At 37.4% G+C, this 26,892-nt stretch overlaps 1 protein-coding gene across 4 annotated transcripts in view; it reads right to left on the bottom strand.

Moving 5' to 3' along the window:
- The window catches only part of Wwp1 (WW domain containing E3 ubiquitin protein ligase 1), a 93,464-nt gene that overhangs the window by 19,048 nt on the left and 47,524 nt on the right, over positions 1-26,892 (bottom strand). For all 4 annotated transcript variants that reach the window (XM_006237930.5, XM_006237931.5, XM_008763591.4 and 1 more), the window contains 12 exons: positions 22,907-23,231; positions 18,058-18,153; positions 16,652-16,826; positions 15,116-15,170; positions 14,950-15,034; positions 14,707-14,835; positions 13,490-13,565; positions 13,284-13,355; positions 9,890-9,978; positions 5,691-5,850; positions 2,411-2,544; positions 2,173-2,313 (listed from right to left, as the gene is read on the bottom strand). In XM_006237930.5, coding sequence (XP_006237992.1) covers positions 2,173-2,313; positions 2,411-2,544; positions 5,691-5,850; positions 9,890-9,978; positions 13,284-13,355; positions 13,490-13,565; positions 14,707-14,835; positions 14,950-15,034; positions 15,116-15,170; positions 16,652-16,826; positions 18,058-18,153; positions 22,907-23,231 — 1,537 coding nt within the window. The remainder of the gene's footprint in view (positions 1-2,172; positions 2,314-2,410; positions 2,545-5,690; positions 5,851-9,889; positions 9,979-13,283; positions 13,356-13,489; positions 13,566-14,706; positions 14,836-14,949; positions 15,035-15,115; positions 15,171-16,651; positions 16,827-18,057; positions 18,154-22,906; positions 23,232-26,892) is intronic.

Below are 26,892 nucleotides of genomic sequence, written 5' to 3' on the forward strand. Positions count from 1 at the left end.
CATGGTGGTTTCAATTTATACAGAACCACAGTCAGAAAAATAAATGGTCTGGCTCAAAAACAGACATGTGGATTAATATGATAAAATACATGCCCTAAGTTAAATAGCCAGGTGACTTTTGTCTAATGAATGGGCAGTTGTTGAAAGATGAGGGACAAATGGCAAAAAAACAAAACCAAAAATGTTCAACATCACTAGTCATCACAGAAATGCAAATTAAAACTATGCAGAGTCCATTTTACCCAGAGTTGCTACCTCAGAGAAAACAACTGCTAGCTGGCAAGGAAGCAGAGAAAAAAGTATTTATGTACTGTCGATGAGAATGTAATCTGGCTTGCTTCTATAACTACTAAAAATCAAAAACAGGAAAGAATATGCTAGTTGTTGTCTAATACCATATACAGCCCTGAAAATATACAATTATCATATTTATATTTATTATATTTAGGAACATATATGCATATACATATATACATATAACAACAATTAATGGAAAAAGGGGGCCATGAATTTGAAAGACAGTACAGGAACATGGGAGAGGGTTTGAAGGGAGGGAAGAGAGGAAATGATCTAATTATATTTGTAATCTCAATGTGATGAAATGCATAAAATCAGATATGATTATATTTAGTGAAATAAAGCAGACAGAAAATCAAATATTTGATGCTTCCATTTACTTCTTAAAGATATATACTCATTACATTTTTCTTCAAAGATGTATTCTTATTTTAAATGGATAAATATTTGTTTGCACATATATTCTCATGTGAATGCCTGGTGCCTGCAGAGGACAGAGAGAGCTGGATCTGGAACTAGAGCTACAAATGGTTGCAGCTACCATGTGAGTCCTGGGAACCACATCGGGGTCTAGTACAGGACCAGCGAATGCCCTTAACTGCTGAGCCAATTCCCTAGCTTCCTGTGTAACATGAAAACAGAAAGGGCCTGGGGAAAGGATGAGAGTAGCAGAAGGCAGTAAGGCCAGAGGAGGAAATCCAAGTCTGAACATACTCAAAGTCCACAATGACGTGAGATTTCTTTAATGCAACCCAGCATCATGCACACTGAATATATGCCAATAGAACATTTATTTAACATGCACATAACATGTTAAAAATTGGGACTGTGGGCCGTGTGTATTGGCACACAGCTTCCCAGCAGAGGCAGGCGGGTGCAGTTGAGTCTGAGTCTCAGCTAGTCTGTAGGACGAGTGCCACAACAGCCAAAGCTACATAGGGAGCCCTTTCCTGCAAAGCCAAAGTAAGTACGGAATAGAGGCGAGAGTGCAGTGTGGCATGAAATGACAGTGAAAGGGGCGTTCCTGGACACAGTTCTGTCCGTTCCTGGCATAGCTTCAGTCCCTTCATCTGTAAATGAAGTGGCTATACGCTGTCTTTGCAAAATATCCTTTTAAGTTAAATTTTTATTATAAAGAACTTAAATATAAAATATTCATACACCAAAATTAACCAGACCCCACATCTATACATCACTGCAAACTTTCTACACAGACAGAATAGCCATTCTAAAGCTGTGAAACATCACACTGGATTTTATATTTTCACTATTGAATACTGGCATGTATTTTTCCACCATCAAAAATGGCAGAATTAAAACTAGAAAAAGAATGTGCTTTATATCCTCTTTTATGAATCAAGTTTCAGTTACCTACATTCAGTGTCTTTCATTATCATCTTGATAATAGTTACTCTTTCTTCTTCTCTTTTCTTCATGCTATACTGTACCAGTGTGCACTTTTACACACACACACACACACACACACACACACACACACACACACACACACCATTATAGTATATATGTATATGCACAGTAGGCTAGGATTGACATATGAGGGACAACATACAGCTTCTTTCTGAGACTGCACACTGGAAATCCCTTTTCAGCAGGAAAGCTTCATGGCTTCTGATCTAACAAGGGAGAATGCCTGTTGCTGACGGGAAAGCGAATGATGATGTGTGTTGTCTAACCTCAAGAAAACTGGAGCACGAGGTGTGGGTCAGCTGTAGAGCAAAGGATCTGACCCAGCAGAGAAAGAACCTGATGAGAGTTTCCTAAGTGCTTTGTAAAAACTAGTAAGCTGTGAATACAGGAGATTTCTAATTATATTCCATAACTACAGAATGAATTCAAGCAGCTCTACCAACCTACCCAATATATTCATCTTTGTTTTCTTCAGTCACCAGGATATTGGAACCTCCCAACTTTAAATCATGTGAAGTAACTTTTCCCAGAATCTCCATGTCTACAGAAAAGTACATTTCTAAGCCACATTCTTCAATATTGTTATCTCTGGATAAAACAAAAGTGTGTGAGTATGCATGTAAACACAATATACAAATGGGTTTCAAGTAAATACCTCAATTAAAAAAAAAAACAAACTTCAAACCTTATCCAGATTAGAGAATTGTAAAATTCAGTATCGATAGATTCCAAATCCTTGATAGTAAGTTTTTTACTTAGCATACGCTTGTAGAATGGTAAAGAAAAACCAGTATCAATAAACTTTCCGTGGAATAGCGCCTGTGAAAAAAATAAAACATTTTATTTAAACTTACAAAGTAGTAATCTTTAGAGCACAGTGAAAAAATAGAAATCATGCATCTTTACATATTCAAAAGCATATTCATATGTAATGGTATAAACTGTGAAGGCTAGCAAAGCATAGAAACTTGAATGAAAAATTTAATTCATAGGTCAAACAACGTACAATAAACAATAGAGTTTAAAAACAATAGTTTTTAAACTATAAAAAGATGAGACTTCATTACCAACTTCTTCCACATGTAAATATTTTAATAGTTAACGTAAACAGAAATACCAAGCCCCATTCCTTTCTTCCATTCCTTTCTTATGGGTACGACCTCTGTGTCTTCATGCCTACACACAGCATGAATACGGGAGAAGCACCAGTGACTTTTGATCCCATGAATATCTAAAATTACTCCCAGCCCTTACCCCATGTATACCCAATTAGCAAGTCATTTATATAGCTTCACACTTCCCCACTATTCTCTAACAAACTCCCAGCCTACACCAAATCAACTTAGAACTGACTGTGCCTAGACATTGGTAGAGCATGCTGGAAGATCGCACACCAAGCTATCCAGCTGTGACCAGCAACCTCATAGGAAGGATTGTTTACTTTCTACCCTCAGTTTCCCTCACTGCTCACTGCTGCTCCTCTGTCCTCAAATACTTACCAAACTACTGCACATAGGAAATGGCACCCAGGAGTGCTTTGTGTGCTCTACCCACCTGCTCACCGCTAGCATCTCAACTCTTATACTCCTACTGCAAATAAGCTTTTACCACTTTTGTCAACAGTACAGACTTCTCTCCTTTATTCAAGGTCATTGCTCCAATATTTCTTATATTATGGGGTTCATCAATTCTTTGTCCTCAGCTGGGCTTGGTGGCACATGGCTATAATACAGCACACAGGAGGTGGGGGCAGGTTATCAACCTGAACTACAACAACAGAATACTAGGTTACCAAATTCTGATACTGCACTGTGAACTTTTCTTAAGCAGGTGCCTATGTCTGAATACACACTAATCTTCCCGTGCCAGCATTCATAAATGTTTTTCACCTTGCTAAATGGCTGATGCCAGACATATCAGTAACACATGAAAGGGCTATGGTATCTACTTTGAAATACCCTTCCTTCTACCATTTTCTTCTGAGAACCACTTACTTGATTTTCTAATCTCAAGTGGTTTTTTTTCACTCCTTTTCATTGTCTCAGTTTATAAAAATCCCTTAATTCCTCTGTCCACATTATTCCTTAACACAACCATGAGAGTTTGATATTCTCCATGTACTTTGAATCCCCAAGTGCCCCTGACACATCTCCTTCTCACCAGACTTGGATACCTATCTTTTGTACACCTCTACCGGATACTTATGGGCATCCTGAATGCAGAAGCAACCCAACATTCTTGATTTTCCTTATTGCCAGTATTGGTTCTTGTGGCCAAAGCTCCCTCTTAGAAAATGGTCATTTCAAACAGATGCACAAGCCATGCGTTTTTGGCGCCTCACTTTACTCTTTTCTTTCAAGCTTTTTTTTTTTTTTTCTTTTTTTCGGAGCTGGGGACCGAACCCAGGGCCTTGCGCTTACTAGGCAAGTGCTCTACCACTGAGCTAAATCCCCAACCCCCCTCACTTTGCTCTTCTGCCTTGCTCCCAATCTACCAGAAAACCTATTTCTTTTAAACCTCAGAATATAGTCTGAATCCAAACCACTTCTCACATCTATTACTACCACACAGATGCAACATCTCTATGAGGTCTCATTATGACCTCTACAAATGGTCTGTGTCTCTGCCTCTGTTTTCTGCTGCCCACAGTAGAGGAATTCTTGTTGGTGTTACTTAGTTCATGACACTCAACTGACCTACTCAAAATCCTTACATGAATTCTCTAAAAAGTCCTACATGGTATTTCTCAATCTCATTTCTCACCATATTCTCCCCCAGCTGAGTCATTTCTAAACCCTGCAAGCATTGTCTTGCTGTTCCATTGAGTCCAAAGTTTTCTTCTCCAAGGTATCCATGTGACCCAGTCTCTTGCCTTCTTCATATTTCCATTCGTGTTCAGACTTTAGAGGGCTGCTTTAACCACTTATATGAAAAAGCAATGCACAACCCCAACCCCGTGTTACCGAATTTAGATTCCAAGAGTAGAAACTGTAACATTTTGTTGTTATTCTTTAATACCCACTGCCTAGAAATGGGCATGGAATTATTATATACTCTCAACAGATACTTGATAAATGAGTTAATAGATAATGTAGTGTAAAACTTATAGACCCCTGTGTCAAAAGACAGTTCACAAAGGCAACTGCAAAGCTCTGAAAATCTGAAGACTCTAAGTGTACTTACTCAGTAACTCAGATTTTCCTTGCGTTAAATAACACCGTCCCCTTTTCTCCACATGAAGTAACAAAGCCTTTTATTTTTTCTTAATTTTATTCATTTTCCCGAAATTTAATCCATACATAATGTACTTCTTTAATCATATTCCCATTATCACGTTATCCCCCTCCCTCTCTCAGTGCATTTTTCTTTGCAACAATTCCTCCCTTCTATTTTCATGTCAGTGTGTGTGTGTGTATGTGTGTGTACGCACGCACTAGCACACACATCTCATTGTCTTCAATTTGGGTTGCTTGACTGAGCATAGGTGGATTACTGTTTACTTAAGGACAGGGAAGTTTACTGATAATGCCCACCACTGAGGAATCTGACACTCCCTCAGCAAGTGTAAATGAGTTATAACTACTCAGGGAGGATATAAAGTCTCTCAAAAGATTTTTACAAAGTACACTTTTTGCACATGTCTGTGTATATGGTATGCACATGTGTATGCAGACCCAAGGCTGGTATTGACTGTCTCCCTAAATTATTCACCACCATATTGAGGAGAGTCTTTTAATCAAACAAACCAATCCTAAAAGTTGTAGTTCGGCTAATTTCCCAATTTGCTCGGAGGATCAAGTATTGCCTTCTAAGTATTGGAATTACACGCAGGCCACTGGGGATCAGAATTCCAGTCTTTGTGACTACTTGGCAAGAAACTTACCCACTGAGCCACCTCCCCAACCCCTAAAACAGTTTTGAAGTAAGCAATATGTAAATAAGATAACTGAAAGTTGGAAACTCACCATTGCAATAAAGCGACCAATAAAACAGAAGTATGAAAGATGATCAGGATTTATAGTTGACGCTGGGTTTATCTGTAAACAATAGTTATTCTTGCCTGCATACTCAAATAAGCAATACATTGGGTTCAAAACTTCATGGGAAAGCAAGAAAAACCATTCTCTATAAAAAAATAAGTCAAGATTACTTTTAGTATTCATATATATATAGATTTAAAAATGGTCTTAAATAGATCCATAAATAAATAAATAAATGCATGCTCGCACACACATACAGAGGCACACGCACACCTACTCATTTCTTAGCTCTCTTCCATCTCTACTTTATCATCTGGCTTTCCATTCCAAGTCCCGTAATTCTGCTCAGTCAAATGGCAATCTCACTGTTCTTCACATGTATGTGCTTTTCTATACCACAATATCATTTGGGTATCTTCCTGCACATTTAATTCCACCTATACTAATGACACTTTTTCTGAATTTACAGTTCATTCCAATTTTAGCAAATTTTGAAGCAACGTCAAGAGGATGGTATGTATATGCCATTGTGTTTACTGTGTAATATCAATCTGAAAATATATTTTTATGCACATTAACCTCAAAGGTAAAAGCCATGTCGATGTATTTTTAGTATTCTTAACTCTTACAGGCATTCTGTAATATCTACCTAACGAGCTTTTTATTTTGTTTTGGGTTTGTTGTCGGTGATTCTAGGTATAGAATCCAAGGTTTCCTTCGTGCTAAGTCATGGATAAGGCACTGCGCTATTTGTTGGTGACATTATAGCACATAACATTGCTGCTATAGAACGGACGGTGTTTTATCTTGTCTTTTGAGATAAGGTCTTACTCTACTGCTTAGGTTAGTCTGGAATTTGATATGTTGCCTAGGCTGGCTGTGAGTCTATAGCCATCCTGCCTTAGGTTCCTAAGAGCTGGCACATCTGGGTTTAATAGAACAGTTCAAATTGCATAGAAAATGTATTCAAAATGATCCTAAAACTGAAAAGAAGTGAACTCTTGAAATGTGCTAAGTACTTACTTTTAACCACCTGTTTTACTTCACTTTAATAATTTTTAACACAAAATAAACATGTACAAAATGTCCTACAGTGAGAGTACAAACTCAAATATTTACTGTGATCAATGAGTTCATGGGTCTTTGCCTTGCCAAAACCCCATTCCTCATTATGAACCTGCTAATATATATGATAGACTTTAAGGAATGAAAATTTCTAGGCACATTAACCTAATCTTTTTTTTTTTTTAATACAGAGGTGGGAACTATCTATCATGATGACTGCATGCTATCTTAACAGACTCACCAGTTGGTGCCAGTAAAGCAGAAATTTGGGTATACTCTTTTTAAAGAAAAGCCTGTATTATTATCATTGTTTGCTTGTTTTTGTTTGTTTGTTTGTTTTCTTGTTTTTTTTAAAGACACTATGTAGCTTTGACTGTCCTGGAACTTACTAGGTAGACCATCCAGCTAGCTTCAAATGAAATCTGTCTGCCTTTGCCTGCTGCATGCTGACATTAAAGCTATCACCACATTTGGTCAAGAAAAGACACGATTTTAATTCTTCATTTCAATCTGGTAACACCATCAAACAATTTGAAAAACTTGAAATCATCATGGTTCACCTCTATGGCAATTCATATGTTCTTCTACTTTATTTATATATGATTGATACAATTTTCCCTGAAACTGCCTGAGTGATACAGAGCAGTTACAAAACAAAATCAACTACGAATCAGTATCAACTCATATAACTAAATCAGGTTCAAAACAGTAAGTGAACCAAGTTAGTTTCACTTTGTGGTTGGGCTCAATTAAGACATTTTCCTCAGAAAAGAGAAATAAGTAAATTCTAGTAAGAATGTGTTTACATGTACACACACACACACACACACACACACACACACACACACACACACTCATGCACACACTCACACGCTAGGAATAAAATTTCCAATTGCTTCAGATCACTTTTATAAAACAGCAGACTGGAGAAAACTGCGCTGATCCAAGAGAATGGCTACTGATGACAAAGCCTTTACCCTAATACCACCACAAAGAGAAGCTCCTAGCTAGAAGGAGCCAGAAGAATCACCCTTTACCACAGCTCAGCTTCACTCTCTCAAACCAGACATATGAGGCTGAAAGAATCATGAACCACACATAGGAGCTAGCAGGGCCTAAGGAAGAAAATGAAGGAAACAGTAAAACAGCAAATGAAGAAAAATCACATGAGAAGCAGCAAAACATAGGGCAATCCTGCAAACAGTGACATGAAGACAGGCTTCAGAGAACCAAACAGGAAAGCACTGGGATCAGAATGATTAGAGAAAAGGTGACAGACGTGTTGACTGACAAAGGAGATTCCACATACCCATGACTGATGTTCCTGAAGAAAGAAAAGAACAAATAGAACAGAAAAAATATTCAAAGATAAAATAGAAGAAAACTTCCCTGAAATTAAAGTTCTTAATATGTTCCTTAAAAAAAAAAAACTAAACAATCTGCAATGAAACTAGTGAACTTTAAAGAACAATGTGTGCACTCAAGAGAAGATTTTCTGACAAAGGTTTGGCCTCATATTTCATAGTACTCACATTCAATGCTGAAACAACAGTGAAGCGGTCCCTAAGAATACTGGATAGACAGTGCTGTGCAAGACATTTCTGTCCAGTGAGGTTTTTTATATAGAAAACCAACAAAGAAAACATTCCCTAACATGTAACAACTATAGAAACATATTGCCCAATGAATTCTTAGATAAGCACCTCAATGATGAATCTAACCATCTAATGCGGGAATTGAATAAAAAATTAGAAGAAAATAATGATACAGAAGAACAGTTTAACTGTTAAAACATAAAACTGGAACCAAATAACTAAGACAAACAATAGTTTAAAAAGAATGTGAATGTTATCAAAACAGACAATGAGGGAAAAAAAATACCGTGTTGTCTCACTTCTAAGACGTGTCTTTTCAATGACTGGGCATTTCTGAAACTGAGAAAAACTCAAACTACATACACTATGAATATTTCTTGGATAGTAGTTGAAAACTGTTATAATGTTTTACATAGAAACTGATGCTAATAAAAACACTGGCAAACCCACAGCAATTATCTACTTCTACCAAGTGTGACCTGGTCCTGCTTTTTGTCAGAAAAATTGAAACTGTGATTGTCTAATTCTGTAAAATTCTATAAAAATCTGAATTCTTAGGAGGTCTTAATGGAACTGTTAAATTAAAAAAAAAAATGCTGCCAGGTGTGCCAGGTGCCTTTAATACCAACACGCAGGAATCAGAGGCAGATCTCTGTGAGTTCGAGGCCAGCCTGATCTACAGAGCGAGTTCCGGGACAGCCAAGGCTTCACAGAGAAATATTGTCTTGAAACAAAACAAACCAAATGCTAAAACAGATTTGTGTGAAGCAATTAAAGGGGAAAACGAAGAATTTTCACTAACTACTTCACAAGTATCCAATCTATTCAGTAAAATGAAAAATTTCATTTTCCAAGTAAACTCAGATCAGAGCAAGAGCACAAATAAAAGTGACATGCAACATTGAAAAAACAAAATTAATAAATAACCTTCTGTGAATCTGTTAATTATGGTACACTCATATGGGCATACTATACAACCATTGGGTAAAAGCATTAGGCTGTACAGAAGAGTAACCCTAATGGTTGGACCCTGTGAGAGCTCAGTGCTTAAAGCACTTGCCATGTAGGCAGGAGACCCTGAGTTCTCTCTTCAGCAGACCCTGTGTGCTCTGGGTATGTGGTCATGATGACCCACCTATAATCCCAGTACATGGGATGTGAAGGCAGAAAATACCAGAAAAAGTTGGCTAATCAGACCAGCTCAAATGTTGAATGCTAGATTCACCAAGACACAATGCCTAAACATATAAAGGTATAAAGGAAGACACCAGATGTCAACCTCAGGCCTCCACACACATGTGCACATATACCCATACACACATGTGTATGCCACACTCAGGCAAGTAGACATACACACATACCATACACATTTACCTATGCAAAAGATTGTAATAATGGTTATCCCAAATAACTCTGGTTGCTACTAAAAAGCATAATTTAATACATTCATACATTTTTTAAAAGAATAAATCCACCGCAGATAACAAAATAGATTTATTCCAAAGCAGTACGTTTTAAGTTTACCTTGCAAGGCCACCATAATCGAGGCCTTCTTCTCCTCTAAATATTACATATAATCGCCTCCTCAAGTCATACGGTTTTAATGCCATAATCTAATTAAAGACAAAATAAGAATGTTTATTTTAGATACTTATAGACAATATAAGTTACTTCCAAAATAATTCAATTTGTATTTTCAAAAGTAAACATTTCCTCATCTCATATTTAATTCTGCAGTTCATCTGGTTTGTTCTATAAACCAGCTAAAAATGGACAATCCCTCAAGTTTTCCCTGACTCGCTTTCACATAGTTTTCCCCATTCTAGTGTTTAATAGTGGTGTACTTTGAGTGAGTGGTAAGCAAGGATAAGTCTATCAACTGGTGCCTGGTAACCTTTTCTCTGTAGCAATACTATACGGTGAAAGTACTTTGGGAGTCCTCCACACCACCATGTACACCACACCTATCTCTGGAGGATAGAAATCCATCTGCAATCCTTACTCCATGATGTATGTTTATACAACAGCATGTCTTGAAATAAGATCCAAATACATTCTCATAATCGGTAAGTTTGTATCAAAGTTAATCATAAGCATGTTTCACTTGTGGATAAGAATTCGTATCTACTACCATCCATCAGAACCACAGGCAAGTCAGGTCTGGATCCTAAGGCAGCTCACTACTAGGCTTCCCTAAAAGGCAGCTATGGTCTCAATCCATATCTGAACCCCATATCTTAACCCCATATCTAAACAGACAAGAGAAAAACAAAAGTAACAACTAACATAAATATAGATACACACTTTCTAGAGCAACTCAAATGTAGCTCTGAATAAGCCATTTGTAAAAACACGCTTAAAACACTAAGTATCATCTGACTCAGGATTACTCACTCACACAAAAGCAGTTTTGGTAAAAGCTACATTGGCTATCTTTTCTAAAGCTTAACAGCTAGTAAAATGAGGCTATGCTACAAATATCTCTAGGCCTTCAGTATTACTAGTCCATTTAACCTGTTAGAACAACAGCAGCAGCAGCCAGCATTGCACCACAACTCTAAGGGTGCAGCAGAGGCACTACACATTGGCCGTTCATGATCTGTAAGAGACCTAGGTTCGCCTCAACAAGAGGGACAGCATGAATGGTACTGGAAAGCGAGCCGACTACCCAGCGTTAAGGAAGTCAGAGATCTTGGAAGAGAACCTATTACCACTGCTTTACTAAACCAGCCTCATCCCTAACTACACTCTAAATATTTGTCCTTAAACCCACAGATGTGTAGTTCTCATTCCATATCAAAGGATGGTTCTCTTTGCGACAGACAGCTATGAATTGTACTAAACACAAAGATATACTTGTCTTATAAGAGAATGCAGAAAACAACCAAATATAAGACAATGTAATAAAATTGCATCATTTCCTCCCTCTACACTCTCTCATATACCCCATCTGGCTTCTTTTCAAATTTATGGCCTCTTTTTTCACTAATTTTTGTTACATATGTGTGTGTGTGTGTGTGTGTATTCTTTTTACATGTTTCTTCTCTATATTTCTTCTGTATAAATTTCTTCTGTATAACGTTACTAGTATGCTTATGTTTTTATGACTGCCCACTTGGTTATAGATAGGCAATATGTCTTATATAATCCTAAAATATAGTTGTGAAGCCCCACTGATACATCTACAAAACAACTCCTATACCTAAGACTCAGAGAACATATCAGAAAAGAGGCAGGAAGATTTTACAAGCCAGAGGATCAGGGAGTTTGGTGTGAGATTGTTACTCCTAAGAATGCTAGAAGCCCCCCCCCCCCCCATGAAGTCTCACAACATGATTACCTAACCATGGATTAAGACAAGAATACTGAGAGACATGCTAAGATGGACGGGGAAGGTCCCCAAGGTCTCAACCCGATATAAAGAACTAATAATGAATGCTGAATCAGAAGAAATAATCATCCAATTGGCTAACACCAAAGAGCAAGCCATAAAAACATATATATTCTAGTAACATTATACAGAAAAAGAGATTATATTTATATATTCATGTAATAGGGATATAAATAAATATACATACATGTATGTAACAACAATTGGTGAAAACAGAGGCCATAAATTTGAAAAAAACCCAGATGGACTATATGGGAGAGTATGTGGGGAAAATCATGTAATTTTATTTTAATTTCCTTGTCTTTTTTCTTTTTTAAAGTTTTAATAAAACTTAATACAAAGTACAAAAAGAAAAAAAAAAGAGATTAGGTTTACAAAACAGGACCCATTATTCCTGAAAATATTTTACCGGCCCCTTGCTACTCTTTCCTTCAAGTAATTCAGTGTTTTATATATATAGCTATTTGAAATCACCATGCCTTTCACTAATGCTCTTTCCTGTAGTGTTCTGAAACAATTCACCTTTGCTTTAGATTTTATTTTGGGTGAATTCTAACTTTTAAGCTTAGTAATATTTTTTCTTTAGATTTATCTCTTTATTTACATTTCAAATGTTATTCCCTTTCCCGGTTTCCTGTCCATACGGTCCCCCTCCCCTCCCCATATGGGCGTTCCCCCCCACCGACCCCCCCTTACTGCCCCCTAATTTCAGTAATAAAAGAAATAATTAATAATTAATAAAACATTTAATTACAAAGAAAGTTATAGTTATTACACTGGAAGACAGTGAAAGGTCATGAAAAATTTCCCACTTCATTATAAAAAAATGACATTAATGTTTTCAAAAACATTCTGCACGTGACTCCAGAAAGGCAGCCATGTTACATTCATGTATCATTAAGTATTTCCTGAATGACTGTTCATTAAGAGCACTATTCTAGGTCCTGGACACAGGAGAAGTAAACCAGTAATCCATGCTCTCATGCAGCATTCACTCCAGTAAGGGAGATAGGGAGGAGCAGTCATAAGAATGATGAAGTATCCTAAACGGTTAGAAATATGTCGGGAGCCAGGCAGGGTTATCATTTAAATAGCATGCTCATCGTGACCATAACACAGTGAGACCTAGAGGTCAGATGAACATAGGTCACTATTGGAATACTCAATGCATTACACAATCTACCAATATGATATGATCTGTTAAAACAAGACATCTTGACTATCTAACACCAAATGGCCATCACAGAGATGCTGTGATGAGAAAAGAAAAGAAACAAAAAACTGTCACTAATTGGTCAACAGTCATGACTTACTAGGTTGTGAAGTTTATTTTTATTTAGGCATATGAATGGTTTGCCTCCATGTATGCCTCCGGCCTACATAACAGTTTAATATAATTATTAACATAGTCACTCAGGGAATGAGGGTTACTATAAATGTTTAAAGAGTCCAAAACTTTTAACTCTCTTCAGAAATTCAGAATAAAATGAGACAAAAAGTACTGTTTCATTCTGGTAGTTTCCTTACCTGTTGAAAGGAATCTTCAAATAATGTCTGTCGGGACACATTGATCTTTACATGACTGGGTAGTGCATTAGACTAAAAACAAAAACATCGCATCATGTAAGGCACAGCATATGTATTATTAATGATCAGACTAATGATTATATGACTAATGATTATATGATTGATGACTAATGATTGTAAAGGAGATTGATTTACCACTGTAGTACCTGGCACAAGTAACGGAAGTGGGCCAGTTTCCACCTAAAGCTGCGCTCATAAGCGATCTGCGGACCACCTTTAGTTCTAAAGAGAACAAAACGAATACAGCTGTAATACCAGTGTGGATCAGAGGACACGACAGCATTGTGACGAAGGAAGTTACTGCAGGCAAAACAACAGGTCTGTTTGCTAGGACATTGGTGGCCTGAGTCATGAAGGTTGCCACAGCAGCAGCACATGTGTACAGAGGGAAACCACAATTAGGGCTAGGTTTATTAATAAGCCTTTAGTTTACTGAAGTCCTGAGCTCTACCTCAGACTCCTAAAAAGAACCTTTGATAATACTGAAAGCTGAAGAAGTCAGGGATTCTCGATAAGGGAACCTTGGGGGTGGGGGTGAGAGGTGGGGGTGTGTCTGTTCCTCGTCTTAAACCTGATCTGTACAAAGACAAAGCAAAGCAAAATTAAATTCCTCAGAGCGAGGTATATGCAGATCATGTGACATAACTGGACAATGAGACAAGAGGCAGATACAAGATGTAGCTCAGAATGCTTCTCCTGCCTAGAAAGTCTTTAACAGATGGGAATAAAGCATTTTCATGCCAGAGTGAACACAAAATTCTGTCCTCTGTTGTCACATTCAGGGGAGATCATTCTGTCCTCTATTGTTCATTCATCCAAGAACATTTACTAAATTCATAGCAGGAGCCTAACATTCTTCTAAACAATGAAAGTATTAGTTGCCAATAACATGGACAAAGTGATAGTTTTGTGTAATATACGCACCAATGAACAACCAAACTATAAATTGTTCATTTTAAGAGAATAAATGGCTTTCATTTCTTACAGAAAAAAAGGGCCTTATTGAAAGAAAAAATAAACAGGAAAATAATAATAATCTTTTTCAAAGGTTATTAGAAGATTAAAAGATGAACTAACACATCTAAAATACTTAGAACAATCTTTGGCATGTAGTAACTATTACACACATATATGGATATGGATATATATATATATATATATATATATATATATATATATATATATATATGGAAATGATATACCACAAATCAATTCTGGAATAATATAGAGCAAAAAGAAGTATAGCTGGGTATTACCTGTGTGTGTTTTCTTGAATGAAAAATAACTTGTTTCTAAGTCTAGGGCTACATTAAAGACTAAACCTGTCTTCACTAACAGTTTTAAAGTTCAGATTTCCACTTACACCGATGACTTCCCATTGCGGGGATCTTTGAATGTTGTTGTTCTTGTGTTATGGTCAACAAAGTACCTGACACCTTCCCGAGTATACCTAATTTCCCAGCCTTCTGGGAGGGGTTCTTCATTTGGTAACCTAAAAGACAAGAAACACAATCATAAGGTGAGCATGTTTTAGGCCCTTACAGCCCACTCATTCTATCTATACCTCTATCCTGCATGATGATGTAATACTGTAGTATACACATACCCTTGAGTTCTTGGATCTTCCCACTGGGTTGTTTTTGTATTATGATTCACAAAGTAAACTCTGTCTGTTGAATCCACTCTTTTTTCTAAAACAAAGTATGACATTTAATAACAATTTGATACCTATATAGCTAATACATATTTTTATCAATGTCTTATCAGCTTACCCCAGCCTGGTGGTAAGGGTCCATATGGGTCATTTTCTGCAGCTAACATTGAAGCCTGGTTGAAAAAGAGGTTAGGGACAGAATAAGATAACATTGTTAGCCAGAAATACATTAATATACTGAGCAACTTAACAGCCATATCTTAGAAGTTTTTTAAAAAAATAAATGACAAATATGAATATAGCAAATTCAAGAAACAAAGTTCAAAAAATATTATGAAGTAAAAGCAAACCAGCTAATATCATTATTAATGACTTATGATAAATGACTTGAAATAATGTGTTAATATTTAATTTCCTGGTCCTTCTAAGGGGTAAGAGGAGATGGGTGAAGAGTATATAGAGAAATATGCCATTTAAATGAGACAATACTATTTGCACAAAAAATAGAAAATTATAACTATTCTGCATAATATTTATTCAACGGTAATAAACATACATCTTGATGAATACTGATATTACTGTCACAGACAGTGCTAACTGTACTCATTATCCATCTTCATCTTGCTTCTCTTGATAATCAAATCACTAGTTTTGTTTAGGTACCAATGTGTCCATGTGGATTAGTGCACTGAATCTGGATTAGAAAAGTATAAAGTGATCAATTCTGCCCAATGAGGTAGACGCAGAAGGTCTTGATGAAGGTATACTTTGCTAAGAAAGTGTGTAAAAGTATGTGAAAGCTCTCTCCTTTCAGTTTACCCTTCCCTTTCTTGACAGAGACTCTGGAAACCAGACCAAGGGCAGCAGCTCTTTAAAACAGCTGGCAAGATACATGAGGATAGATAAGGTGTGTGCAGGTAAGGTGCAGGTAAGGTGTGTGACAACAGGAGGTGCAGGTAAGGTGTGTGACAACAGGAGGTGCAGGTAAGGTGTGTGACAACAGGAGGTGCAGGTAAGGTGTGTGACAACAGGAGGTGCAGGTAAGGTGTGTGACAACAGGAGGTGCAGTAAGGTGCGTGACAACAAGAGGTGCAGTAAGGTGTGTGACAACAGGAGGTGCAGTAAGGTGCGTGACAACAGGAGGTGCAGTAAGGTGTGTGACAACAGGAGGTGCAGTAAGGTGTGTGGCAATAGGTGGTGCAGGTAAGATCCAGGTAGGAGGATGCCCTAAGAGACAGAACTCAGCTGCCTGATGGCACTAGAAACAAGAGAGTGATTAGTTCTCATCCTAGCACTGGGATTCTACTGGTATCTAAACCTGCATCCATTTAAGAGGACAGCAGAAAGCTTGACACATACCCAATACATAATTTTCTCATTTCCAAATTTTCATGCATACAAAATCCTACACAGAACCACAACAGATCTCATAATACAACTTTCCTGTTTACTATACACAGGATGAGCATCCAATCCAAAATACTCCAAAGCCCATAAATTTCAGGAATGATTATTTATTTATACATACTAGAAATAATATTTAAAATAACCAAAATCAAATACACAAACAAACCCTTGAAATTAGTCTACATATTTTAGAAAGCCACCAAAGAAAGAAAAAGAAGACATTAACACCTCGTAATTTGCTACTTACCGAATAGAGGTATCGTTGGTTGAATTGTTGCATAGCTCCCTGCAATTGATTCCGCTGAGACTGCCACTGTTCAAAATTCCGAACAGACTCCATGGTAGGTCGCTGCCAGGTTGTTGTTCTGGTGTTATGATCCACATAATAAACTCTTCCACGATCATCAACCCTTCTTTCCCAACTACAATAAATAATAAAAACGAAGTAATGAGCAATCGACTGATAACTAAAACAGACACGTTTACTTATGCAAGTTCTCTACCTGTTTAGCTACATCCAAGTCTTGATCTTTTGAGAGAGAGGGTGAAGCTGTACAGACCACAGTAGTCTTGTGTTCTCCACAGCCCAAATGGGTTTCAACTCACAATTCTCCTGCCTATCCCTCCCAAGTGCTAGGAGGCTGGTTATTTTTTATTGTTAATCACAGCACGCAAGTCTATGAAGCATTTATCTTTCCTAAACAACCTTACTCTTCTATCTCAGACTGACTTACAGCTTGTTTCTTCTTGAGAAACAGCTTTCAGTCCTGTCCACAGAAAAAACATTCACCATTTCAGTTCCATTTCCCAGAGACCTTCAGAGGCCCTACATAGAGCCAAACCTGGGAGCTGCTGGGCCCAAGTGTACCATGCTGTGCCACACCGGTCTTGTGACTTCAGAGGATCGGAGGCCCTGTTCTCCATCTTAACAAGGATTCTACTCAGGCTCCACCTTCTGCTCACTGCTTGTAACTTTACAACACCTGGGATCTATTAAGCCAGTTTCTGACATTAATAGGGAGTCTTTTCAGGAATCAATTTGGAATTCTTCCAAACTTATTACTAACAAATGAGGTTCAACAAAAAATATGTGATTTTCCATAAATAATGATGCACATTATTATATTTCATGAGCTTTAAGGTATGTCTGAGGTAGTAGACTGGTCCAAAATTAAGATCTACAAACTTTGTTACATGTAAGCTCATATCACATCATATCAAAAATTAAAAAGTTTAAATAAGCAAAAACATACTACATTTGGAATATATTTCCTTCAATCTTCAATACTACATTTGGGACATATTTCCTTCAATCTTCAACACTCTAGTGCCTGGCTCTTCAGATCACTGAAAAAATTATTTTTTAAGAAAGGCTCAGCATTTGTTCCTATTGAAAACTTATCACTGGAAAACATACATGTGGTGTTTCAATACAGCACATCCTAAGACTCATTTTAAATAAGCAAGTTTACTATACTGTCATGCATTTAATCCATAGATTGAGAACCATAATATAAAATCTATTTCACTAAAACCACTATCCAAGAATGATAAGGAGATTATTTTAAAATTATTCATGATAGCATATCAAATAAATTTAAAATTCACACTTAATAAAACTATAACTAAAGACAAATCAGAATGCTACATTACCCTGGGGGCAAAGGTTGTGGTCTTTCCCATGTAGTAGTTCGAGTATTATGATCCACATAATAGGTTCTACCATGAGGATCTTTTCTCTGTTCCCACCTGCAATAAAAGTACAAAATAGAAATAAAAAAACCAAAGATTAGGACCTCAGAAAATGTTCTAGAATTGGGAACATTATAAGCAGGCTTTAAGGCCCAGACATATATAATACACACACACACACACACACACACACACACACACACACACACACACACACACACGAAAACTATATAAAGGTGTTTTGATTTCTTAATTATTGCTTATTTATAACAGAACTGGAAACTAAATAATGTAGTTAAGAAAGAAAGCATAGAATAGTTAATCTTTTTATTTACCAATTTATACTCTTCCAAATTAGCAGAAAAGAAAAACAATCAAGAGTTAAAGAACTGCAGCATAGAACAAGCCTGAATCACTAAATGCTATCCAATTAAACATCTAAAAGATTTTTAGCATACGCATCTCAAAGACATGTTCCTGACAGTTCTGCCATCTTTGTGCACACAGGGCTGGACTGTGCACATCTATTCTACTCTTCATTTTGGTAGTCCTTTTGATGAACATCACTAATTTGTCTTTTCCCAAAAGCCTCTTAATCTCTTGTTTCCCCTCCTTTGATTTTCTTTTATTAGTTCCCCATTTCTTCTCTGAAATTTTCTCAATATGATATATGGGTGTTTGTGTGGGACCTTTACAAAGGTATAAGCATAATCCTAATAGCTATCTTTCACAGTGCTGGTGAGTGTTAAACAGGCTGCTTAAAGAGAAAAGACATTGACAGTCTTACCCAGCACTGGACCCTGCATTCTACAATAGTGACCTGCCAGGCAAAATGTGCCCACTGGTCAGTGATTTGACTGGTAATCAGCGTGATTGGATTTGAGGCTTGTTCCACTGGAGAGCTGGTGCTCTAAACCTGGCCAAAACCCAGGGCTAAGATAGTTACAGGCCCTACGGGAGAACCCATTAATGCTGTTTGTGAGAGGGTTGTGTTGTCCACTAACATTTATATTGCACTCCTGTGTTTGTGCTGATCTCAACTTCGGTCAGAGAAGTTTCTTAATGCAGAGGTTAGCTGTTAAAGCAGAGCCTTCTAAGTGCTCAAAGCCCTCAGAATAAGTGACTGTGACTGCTCAATTATGTATATACAGACATTTCTGTCACACCTCACCCCAACCCCCTGTTAAGGCTTGGGGAACATTATGGAAGAGGGCACGGAAAGAATGTAGATCCAGAGAGTGGGGAGGAGTGCTGTGACGAGTTGTCCCCTGGACAAGGTATGGCTGTTGCACTCATAAACTCAAGTGGCAAAGCTACCTGCTCTAAAGCTGTACAAGATCAAGCCACTTAAGACTTTAACATTGAATGAAAAGGAGTTTCCAAGGTCCCCCCTCCCCAGCTCGAGAGCTACCAACAATTGATAGTAAACTGAGAGTCACCTGTTGGGGCACAAGAACTAGTGGGTTCCCCCTGCCTCGGTGAATGCACCATGTGCTTGTGAACAGCATTAACTGAGCTCAGCAGAGTTATGGGGTAAAAAGAGGACACAAAGTTAGGAGCAAGCTGTACTACAGGGATCGGGTCTCATGAGTCTCAAGGGTGGCAGGCTGCCAGGCTTGGTGGCAGTTATCTCTGAAGTCCTAGTGTAGCATCTTCTATACTAACTGTTTTGTCTCTTTTCACACTACAAGGTTTTGTAGATATTAATGAGTAGGATTCTAAAACAGGGCTAATGGGTTATAGTATTAATTGAATGTTGATATAAACTGTATTATACCTTTGTTAATAAACATAGTATTTATAGTCTTTTGGTAGGCAGGGGCAGGGTATCTTGAATAGAAGTCACTTTCAATTCCATGGGTAGAAAGGTAAAATTCCTAGTTCTCAGGATAGGACTTCTCTGAAGAAGACAAGAAGCATGTTTGAAAGAGTTCTATTGAGCCTCTCATCAGCTAGTTTTATATATATATGAATATTTATATATATATGAATTATTAATGTAACAGTCTGCTCATCCTACCCTATCACTCTTTTTTGTCTTAAAGATTGCATTATTTATTCAAATGTATGTTGTTTGTGTTTATGTACATATATGTGCACATGTGTGCCAGTACCCAAAGTGACCAGAAGAATATGTTCATGACCTGAAGCTGGAGTTATATAGGCGGTTGGGAGATCCTTGATATGGGTGCTGGAAACTAAACTTGGTCCTCTGGAAGAACACAAGTGCTTGTAACCTCTGAACTACATCTTCAACCCCTCTGTCCCCCCAAATCATTTTTTAAACATTTATTTGTTTATTTGTATGTGTGCGTATGCAGATATGTATGTGTGGCTTTACCCACTATGCTATCTTTCTCTCCCAGTCCTTTCTCATGGGTATAGGGTACATGAGAGTAGACTATCAGTGTGAGTGACGTAGACAAACCCAAGGCATCCTTCATTTCTCTACTCTACCTCTAATAACTTCTTTTCCATTGCTGAACACCCACTCTGGTCACCAGCTGTAGAGTTCCCTGTGGGCAACTCTCAGGTTCTGTTGTAGAATCTTACCCCAAAAATGACAGCTCAACAAGTTGCCTCCTCTTGGAGCAGCTGACAGGGGAGGACAAAAGGGCACAGTAGGATCTAGGATTCTCTGGGCAATTAGTGAAACCAGCCAGGAGCTTTCTGACCTGAGAATGTCATTGGAAAGGGGCAAAGAAGGCACCTGATAGCCAACATGCCCATAATATGCAGTGTTCTACCCAAGGAGAAGGGTTGAGGCAGGTAAGCATTTTATCTTTTTTTAAGATAGTAACTGAATAATATTCTTAATTTTGCCTCCTGGGCCAGAAATCTGAAACAATTTTCTACTGAGCACTTTATTAGTTTGCCCCTGATGCAATACATTGATACAGAAAATTGTAAAGAAAACATTCAAATGTAGTTTTCCCTGTTTTGTGTTCCAAACAATTTAGCTTATACAAGATGAACTACATTGAGAACACTTATTAATTTCAGACCTTCTGGTTGTTCTTTCTCTCTTCTCTAAAACAGTAATGCCCCTCTGCTGCCTCTCCTTCTCCAGACAGAGAGAGGCACAGCCCACATTACTAATACACTCTCTCCTCATCTTGGGAAGCTAAGATAGGTGGCCTTGTGTTTGAGGTCAACTTTGGTGACATGATGAGTAAATTACAAAGACAGGAGACAAAAGACAAAGCTTTCTGAAGGAGAGAAGGGTAGTGTCTGCACGAAATACAAGAGGACTGTGCAGAAAGCAGCAAACCAAGTTCAGAGCAAGTTCTTCCCCACATGTAAAGGTACAAAAACTAAAACGATAAGATCTACTTGGGAAGCACAGGCAGATAGACCACAGTCTGAAACCACAACTACATAGTGGTGAAACCAGATGAGCCAGCAAAAAACCTGAGGGAAACACAGCTTCAAAAGCAAGAAAATCAGAACATAATTCTGAGATGAGCAATCAAACAAGTAAGATAAACCAGAGCCCTCTAGGGTAGTTGCAAAGGCTACAAGTCAACATTCTAATTACTGTAGGCGGTATTAAACAGTGCTGTGGTGATCTGCAGGAGAATGGCCCAGAGGCTCCCATGTGTGACTGCTTGGTTTCCAGTGAACTGCTTAGGAGTGGCTAGGAGGTGTGGCCTTGTTGGAGCAGGTGTGACATGGGTGGTGGGCTTCCAGGTTTCAAAAGCTCACATCAGAGTCAGACTCATTCCTTTTCTGCCCATTGCCTGTGTATCAGATGTGAGCTCTCGGCTATTGCTCCAGGACAATATCTACCTACAGCCATGCTCCCCAATGTGATGGCCATAGATCAACCCGCGCAAACTGTAAGGAAGCCCCCAATTGAATCTTTCTTTTATAAGTTGCCTTGGTCATGGTGTTTGTTCACAACAGAATAGCGACACTAAGAAAAGTGTCATATTTTTGTCATAGCACTTTCAAACTACATTGTACATACATGGTATCAAGTCTAAGCTAGTGTCTTAAAGGTAGACAAAATGAATCAATAGTTAATAATGATAGTAATATCAGTAAAAAAAAGTATAATATATAAGGAGCAAGAGATATTTAAATAAAGATGAAGAATCATTCTTTAAAGAAAAGCATTGGGAATTAAAATATCCATACAAAAAAACTTAAAGATTAGGGAAACCAAGATTAAAACAATCCAGGCTTGTAAGAGAGTCCTTTGGAGACTGTCCCCTGCATTCACTGGCACCGGGAATGGATGGCTAGCGAACATCATGGATGCAGATCACAATGAGAGCTAGAGAACCAGGGTAAGGAGAAGTGTGTCATGGTCACTATTGTAGAAAATGAAAATGAAATCAAAAGGTCTTGCAGATTCACATCTGGTTGGTCAGTTCATACAATACACATTTCAACCAGATAATTGATTGCTCTTAACTCTAAGAAGTAGTTTCACTGGAGCAAATAAATTATATGAAGGATACCACTTAGGGTTAAATTTTATGACTTTTTATTATTTTTAATTAAGTGTATGTGTGTGTTAGTGCATGGGTGTGTGGATATGTATGCACATGAGTGAAGATGCTGACAGAGATCAGAGGCATGGTATCCTAGAGGTGAATTTCTAACCTTGTGTCATGTACACGGGAATGAAATTTGAGCCTTCTGCAAAAAACGTGTACTTTTAACTGCTAAACCACCTCTCCAGTCCCTACCTTAATTTAAAAAAAAAAAAGAAACATTTCATATAGATATCTAATAGTCATAATTCATAAGAAAATTTCTAATTAAATGGAAGTCAAACATTAAAACCATTTTCTGGACATACCCTGATGGCAAAGATTCTGTGTTGGTATTTCCCGACTGTGGCCGGAGAGGTTCCACACACCCTTCTGGCTGCCTTACTTTGTCAAAACCAGAATTATTTCTAGAATCAGAGTCAGGGTCTATGAGGCTCCGAGCTTCTGGTCCCACTTCTGCACTGGCAGAGGGAATACATTCACTGTGTTCTGAGGATGCTGGGGGTTCTTGTACAGGAGGCTCTTGGACGGTGGTGCTAGTGCAATTGGAAGTCGAGGTGGAGTCTTCAGATGGTAGTGAAGTACCCATGGCTGAAGTACTATCAGCTAGGACAGATGATGATTCTCCATTAACTACAAGGGAAAAATATCAAAATGACCTGTGACTCAATTATCTAATCAATTTACTATACTTCTTCAACACCTATTCAAACATTCAAACTGAATAATGTACCAGATATTCAAGAACATAAAACAACAAGAGATAATTTTGGATCAATTTTTAGGAATAACATAAATATATAATAAAAATTTTAGGAATTGTAAGTGAGTTGGTAAATGATAAAGATGTAAGTATATATACTAATAACATTAATTTCAGGAAAGAGACACCAACATTAGGAAAACAAATGTTTTCCTCCCAATTACCAACTTTAAATCTCCTCTCGTATGTAACTGGTAGCCAGTCTCAAAGCATAACAAACAAAAACCTCTTTCATTATGTTGTCCAGTCATACATGATTGCATTACTTCTTATGAAAGTACCAAAGGGGACTAAAGTAAAAACATCCAACAGTCCCAGCTAAACCTTTTTTTTTTTTCTTAAATTTGGCATCTTCTTGTATTGGGCTGTTGAGTTGCTGAGATTGGAGGCACACAACCAAGCCCAGCTTCCTTCTACATTGACATAGTAAATACCCTACTCCTGACATTTCCTGACAGTCTCAATAGCTATGAGACCTGCAATATATTTGTGGTACTACAGGTATTTGAGCCTGCTACCTGATGAAACAAAACACTTTCCTAGAAGCTTGGAAGAACATGTGTGTACTGCTTCCATGAATGTCTCCCTAAGATGTTCTAGTACCGTGGAGTATCCCTGAAACAATCCATGGCCTCTATCCATGTGGTGGATTCGTTGTGGCAAGGGAAACCTTATTTTCTAAGACTGGTAACTTGGGTAACAAGCTTTGAGAGAATGAGCAGTCATCAAGGTTATGCAGGGGAGCTAGGGCACGAGTGGGGTTTACAGGATTGTCAATCACCAGTGCATACTGTATGGGATCTATACATCTCTCCACATCCTCCAAGTGGATTCACAAATGGCTCGTAAAACACAAATATGCTGCAGTGTCTAGCATCAACCAAGTCCCAGGAGTGCACAGAGCAAATTTCTCTATTAGGAATCTCTGCTCAGTGGGGTTTTGAATCTGGCACCCTCTCCTACAGGATAGTGTGGTGGCTGAGAACAAGAGGAGTGGCTTCAGTTTGAAACTAGCGCACTGCTACCTGACGATGAGCAACCTAAAAGTAAGAAGCTTGGAGTGAATCAACTATTTTTCTTTTTTGAACAAAGTTATAAGGAACTGTCTGGAAATCTAAATTTTAAACATATTACCCAATGACTTATGATTAGGAAAGTATGAAAAACCACAGCAAGGTTTGTAAAGAATAACAAATTTATGAGTAGAATCAGAAATAGACAGAACTTAATCACAGTCAGAATATATTAAGCAAATGAATGAAACTTTAAATAAACAATAAGACTTGAAATGGAAAGGCAATGGAAGAAATATTTTCCCCAAACACAAGGAGTGCACACACAGGGTATGGAAAAACTCTCTTTTAAGCTTTATAGATAATTCTTGCATTATTTGAACTGTTATATTCCATTGGAAAAAGGATCTTTCCAACCCACACAAAACATTATCCCCAAACCATACATAGCCCATCATGATGCATAATCAAAGCTAACTCAATATTAGCAAATTCTGTTAGGAACTGTATCACGGTAATTGCGCAAAGGTTAAAAACATGGTTATTTTTGATATTAGCTATGAAGTATTCAATAAAATACTAACAAACAAAGATAATCATAATCACTAATACAACTTAATATTGCTGATTATACTTGACAATTAAGGCTGGAAAAAACTCACATATAACTAGAGATGAGAACTAATAAATTAATGTAAGTGTAATAGACTGACAGAATGAGAGCCTTAAGTTCAGCCAAGATCATACTGAAATTCTATAAGAAAATATAATACTAAGAGTTTGTGTTTTTGTTTTTGTCGTTCATTTGCTTGATTTTACTCTAGACAGGCCTAGAAATTGTAATTCCACCAAGTGTTTGGGATTATAGGCATGTACCATCATGGCTATACTAAGGTTTTTATAGAAATAAAATGACTTAGGTATAGATAAAAAATATCTTTGGGTGAGAAGGTTGGAAAATGTAACTGTTAAATAGAAATGTTTGTTAAGAATTGTTAGAATGTTAAGAACAACAATTCTCATTCCTTGTTGGTGGAAATGCATCGCACAGCTAAGGTAGAAAATGACTGGGCTGCTTTCTATCAAACTATCATATATTCTACTGATCTCTCTCCTCAACCCAAATGAGTCCAAAGCTTATGACCACACTGAAAGCCTGAACAAGACGTGGATTGAATCTTTATTCCTAACTTCTTGCAATTCAAGAGACTCAAGTACAGAACTGAAATGACAATATGCATTTCTCAGAACGTACATAACTAATATACCACAGAAATGAAATGTAATTAATTAGACATTTCGGTCCTGGGATTCTAACGGATACTACTTTCAAAGTGATACTGTTCCATAGTTTCTAGTTATTTATGTTTATAACTCATTGTCACTCTTCTTCATTATTAAATTAGTTTGATATATATATATATATATATATATAATTAGTTTGTTATATATGTGTGTGTGTGTGTATGTGTGTGTGTGAACATTTTGGTCATAACAATTTATTCATAATGGGTTTGTGGGCTGTAACAAATATATAAGATGTCACTGGAAAGCTCTAAATACAGTAGGAGGAGCAGGTATATGAGAACCTTATAGTATCTAAGTTGTTCAGACCCTCAAGTTCTAGATTGAGCATATGTTGTCATCATCCAAGTAGCGAGGTATCCAGATACGTGATATCTGCCTCCAGTTTGATTTGGCTTGATAAACATATATATATAATCACTTTTATCCACTAAGATATTGGGGTTACAATTCTTTCAAATAAAGTAGAAAAAAGGTATATAAACTAACTAGTTGTTATGACTATTATGGTTTGAGTACACATATATAAATTTATTTCTTTTTAAGAGAAGTAACTAGGCCATTAGAACCGCTGCCTCTGGAAGGACTGAGGTGGTTCTCACAGGGCACCATGTCAGTTCCTAAGAGAGTGAGCTATTACAAAACATTCAATCTTACTCCCAGTAGTTCTCTGACTTCCTGTCTCACACATGATCTTTGTCTTTCATATATATTCCAGCCATGATAACATCCAACATGAGGTCCTCACCAGAGGTCCAAAGGAACTGAATGACCTTGAACTCACAGACTACAAAGTGCTGAACTGAAGTTGTAAACTAAATCTCTCCAATCATTCTTTACTTCCTTCCTTCCCAAAGCCCTTTGACAGGGTATCTACTATGTAACCATGCTGGCCTGGAATTTACTATATAGGTAAGGCAGGCCTTGAACGTACAGTGGCAGCCTGCCTCTGGCTCCTGAGTGCTGCAGTTAAAATATCTTTTTTTTAATAAGTTATACAGTCTTGAATATTTTGCTATTTGAACATAAATAGATCATGATATCATTTTACTACTTTTAGAAACTGCCACATAAAAGTGTGTGTTTTCCTCTACAATTTCCTTACAGGTGAGCCATTTTAGGGTGGCTATGACTATACAGGGAGAGACTGTTAGGCCATCCTGTAGGAAAGACTCAGCTCTGTATGTGAGTATAATGAGAGTTAGATGGACCA

Source organism: Rattus norvegicus, chromosome 5, assembly GCF_036323735.1.
Source record: "Rattus norvegicus strain BN/NHsdMcwi chromosome 5, GRCr8, whole genome shotgun sequence".
Lineage (NCBI taxonomy): Eukaryota > Metazoa > Chordata > Mammalia > Rodentia > Muridae > Rattus > Rattus norvegicus.